The sequence below is a fragment of the Crocuta crocuta genome, unplaced genomic scaffold (assembly GCF_008692635.1).
Source record: "Crocuta crocuta isolate KB4526 unplaced genomic scaffold, BGI_CrCroc_1.0 scaffold1265, whole genome shotgun sequence".
NCBI lineage: Eukaryota > Metazoa > Chordata > Mammalia > Carnivora > Hyaenidae > Crocuta > Crocuta crocuta.
This window is the reverse complement of record NW_027528900.1, coordinates 22,378-26,374: the sequence shown is the minus strand read 5'-3', so window position 1 is coordinate 26,374 and position 3,997 is coordinate 22,378. Positions and strand designations below refer to the sequence as shown.

Sequence of the window (3,997 nt, the reverse complement as noted above, 5' to 3'; positions counted from 1 at the left end):
GGGGGCTTAGTCTGTTAAGCGTCCGACTTTCGCTTAGATCATGATCTCACGGTTCTTGAGTTCGAGCCCCGCGTTGGGCTCTGTGCTGACAGCCGGCTCAGAACCTGGAGCCTNTTATCTATCGTTCCTATACTAGCAAGTTGACAAGAAAGGAATTAATGTTTTTACATAACTATGACAGGATGATTTTAGCATTTCTATGATAATAGTAACTTTTTTTGCATTGTTTTGGGGCTACTAAGGAACATAGACAACATCCACTTTGGTGTTCATTAACATCTTAATACTAAATATTGGAATGTACATTTACATTATTATTATCAGATATGCAAAGTAGCATTTTTTTATCTTTATGTTTTTCTTCCTTTGACTTCAATACAGGTGGAGTTTTTTTCAACTAGGAAATTACTGACAGTAAATCTTGGATTGTTCTTTATAATAACCCATATTATTCCAGATTTATACAATAATCCAACATCAGATAATATCTTCCCAATGGTTGCTTTTTGAACTTTTTACAGTATAAATTTTATCTTGAAAACATAATTTTAGTTTAGACAGATGTTTCCAGAGAACTTAAAGTCATATAAATTTAATGTAAGTGACTCAAAGAATGAAAACATAGAGCTGTTAATTTTATATAGTCTTGCAATGTTCTTTTACATTCATTGGCAAGATTATTAGCACAGACACTAATGCTAAAATAACCCCTTTAAAAGAAAATTTATTTCACTTTAAAGTGTGTTTCAAAGTTCTGCCTTTTTAAACTTTTGTATAACAATTACTTACATCTTGCCTTCTTCAGTCCCATATCCACTCTTTCAATCTTCTTTCTACCAATATTCACAAATTATTCACTTTGGCTATACAAGAACCAGTGTGTTGTTTTCAGAAGATGAAACACATACAGCAATTTGAACAGATATTTGTGCATATCACTTATTCGGGAGCAGCATACCATTTGCTGAACACAAATAATTGCTCATCACTCCATATAAGCCGTTGTCCCTGTACTACCATATTTGATATTTTAAAAATCTATTTATTTATGAAATAAAGTGAATCACTGGGAAATTACTCTATAAAAATTGTTGTATTCAAGTTGAGTGTTGCTTTGCAGTAAGGGCAAAAGAATGAATACCTCAGATCAGATATTCCAGTCAAATCCAACAAAAAATGAGTCATCTTATGCTTTAGTTAGATTATAAAACTCACTGGAGCTGTTAAACAACCACAAGCACTAGGAAATGAAAGAGCAGCAAGAGATGGAATTTAGATTACTGTATATTGCATATATAGCTGCAATCCACCAAAAGATAACATCCTGTAGAACAGAGGCAGAGAAGTAGAAAGAAAAAATGAAGTCCAAGATATACCCTCTTTACGAATCTGGCATAACTATCATTGTGGTACCTGAGAATTGTTGCTCCAAACCAAATTTTGGTAGGAGGAGGCAGTTTTGAGAGGGGACAGCACTTCCTGTGAGTTGATGGGGTCCAAGGCCTGAACCACCTTGTTCATGGGACCACTGTAGGTTCTCACTCTCTCATACACTATATTTTTTTCTGGAGGGTGCTGGGTTTGGCTTGACTGATGGTAGCAGTGGTAATGCTGGGTCTGGCACTGCGGCACCTCTGGGGGCTCCTGAGTCCCACAGCTGCTGCTGTTCATCTCATTCCAATAGCTTGAGCTCATGATGTTCTCAGTGGTCAGTAAGGTACTCCTCAGATACTCTCCCTACAGAACAAACACAGAGCGAGAGCGAACGAGAGAGAGACAGAGAGAGAGACAGAGAGAGAGAGAGAGAGCGCGCGAGCGCTTATGAATAAGGGTTAGAAGGAAGGCAAGCAGGCACATGTAGAAGCCATTTATCAACCCTCTCCACCTATAATGGTGCCTGGAGAGGTTAAAGTTACCTGAGCAGCAGCAGGAGCAGGTCTGGCAGCTTCAGAGGAGGCAGCAGTTATGAGTGCAAATGAAAAGTTGAGCCACCCTANCAGGTATGTGGAATTTTAGGGCTGAAGCCAGAGCTTCCAAGTCCAGAGGCTTGGAAATTCATTTAACTCTAAATAGGCAGACAAAGACAAGCTCATGCCTAAACTTACTAGAGAAAAAAAAAGTCACAAATATCACACGAAAGTTCTTAAGCTTAGCAAAAAGAATTACAATCATGGGTGTTATCATTCCAGAGTCCCAGACCAAAATATAAGGTATTAGCCTAAGGACACATAATGTTCACAGATAAATTTGCATTCTTTGCAAAACCCAGCTGGTAATAGCAGTTAAGGGAGATTGCTTTATGGTCTACTTCTTACAACTCTAATTTATGGACATGTGCATCTTGCACCAGGCCTAGTATGACTTTCTAATGTGGGTTGAAGTAGATTTGTCTAAATGATTGAATTGTTGTCTATAAATGGGATATTAGTCAAGAAAGCTGTTACCATTCCACAAATACTTTGCATTTCAGCATTTCTTTTTATTGTTTTGCATTTTTACAATGAATGTACCTTGATTTTATGTTTGCCTAGGAAACACTGACTTTGATTTCCTTTTAAATATCTAGTTGTTTAAGGAGCTGCAAGTCCTGAGGGGTGCCTTACTTTATGTAATGAGATTTAAAAATGCTCAGCACTTACATTTATTACTACTTTAAGTTAGAGATCATAATGCCTACTTACTCACCAAATTTTGCCTTGCATGATACTTCAGCATCCCTGAACCCTAGAATACTCACCAGGTGTGTCTTCAGAAAAGGGATGTCTTCCTAGTCTGTATATATAACATAGAACCTAGTATATCATCACCATCCTAGAGAGGAGGAGAATACTATTGAGCTGTCTAGCCAGGCTTTCATTTGCTAAGTGAACAAAAATTAATGATTTACTGGTCACTTACTATGACCAGATACTGTGTGAGGAATTTTACATGGATTATCTGTCATCCTCATAACTTTATGAGGGTGGATATGTGAGGAACTGAGTCACAGATATAGAGAGACACAGATATTTCCCAAAGTTAAACAACTTGTAAATGGTGGGTCTGGGATTTTAATATAAGACAACTCAATTTAGAGGTTAAGCTCTTATTTACTGTATTATTCTACTAGATAAATTTTAAAATTGTGTTCTGCATCTGACCATCTAATAAATCTTCTAAGTGGAAAATCAAAAAACAGTTTTTAACTGCTGGTTTGTAAGTGACTTAAAAAGGAATCTTTGGATTATTTATGGGGGAGAGGCATGCAAAATGTTGAAAATCAACAGTGAAAAATCTTTAAAATATTTTATTGTATATTTACAGTGTGTGCTGTGTGCTTCACACCTAATCCTTGTTCATTTAAATGCTATCCTCAAGAATCAATGAAAATGTATTTATTTAGTCATTTAATTTTGTAATGCTTACTTATATTCGAGAGAGAGCGAGAGTGAGAGAGAGAGGACAGAGAGACAGAGAGAGACAGAGCGTGAGCCAGGAAAGCGCAGGGAGAGACAGAGACAGAATCTGAAGCAGGCTCCAGGCTCTGAGCTGTCAGCACAGAGCCTGCCACAGGGCTCGAACTCACAAAATGTGAGATCATGACCTGAGCCGAAGTCTGATGCTTAACTGACTGAGCTACACAGGCACCCCAAGAATCAATGAAAATTTAATTAGAAACATGTGATCTGACAAACAGCCTGGCAAAATATCAGATTGCTAACTTCTTAATATCATTAGCAGTATCATTTTGGATAAGCTTTATGTGTGAACAGGGAGTGGGTAAATGAGGTCATCCAGTCAGCTCTGATTGTTGAACTCTGGATTTAAAATATACACAAAGACACAAACACATATACATGGTACTGTTAATATTTTCAGCTAAGTGGCCTAGGATATAAAGAGAAGGAGATAAAGAATAAAAATTATTTTATCCATAAAATGGTGCACATATCTGCCCTCCTTCAGAGGCAACCACTTTTATGCAATTGGGTAAAAATTAATGTGTTTGTTACCTGAG

At 37.1% G+C, this 3,997-nt stretch overlaps 1 protein-coding gene across 1 annotated transcript in view; it reads right to left on the bottom strand.

Annotated features, from left to right (window-relative positions):
* Positions 1 to 1,695, bottom strand: part of LOC144225825 (protein POF1B-like) — a gene marked incomplete at its 3' end in the record, with an annotated part of 19,154 nt that extends 17,459 nt beyond the window's left edge. Inside the window, exon 1 of the mRNA XM_077757092.1 lies at positions 1,414 to 1,695. Coding sequence (XP_077613218.1) covers positions 1,414 to 1,695 — 282 coding nt within the window. The remainder of the gene's footprint in view (positions 1 to 1,413) is intronic.
* Positions 1,696 to 3,997: the final 2,302 nt, after the last annotated feature.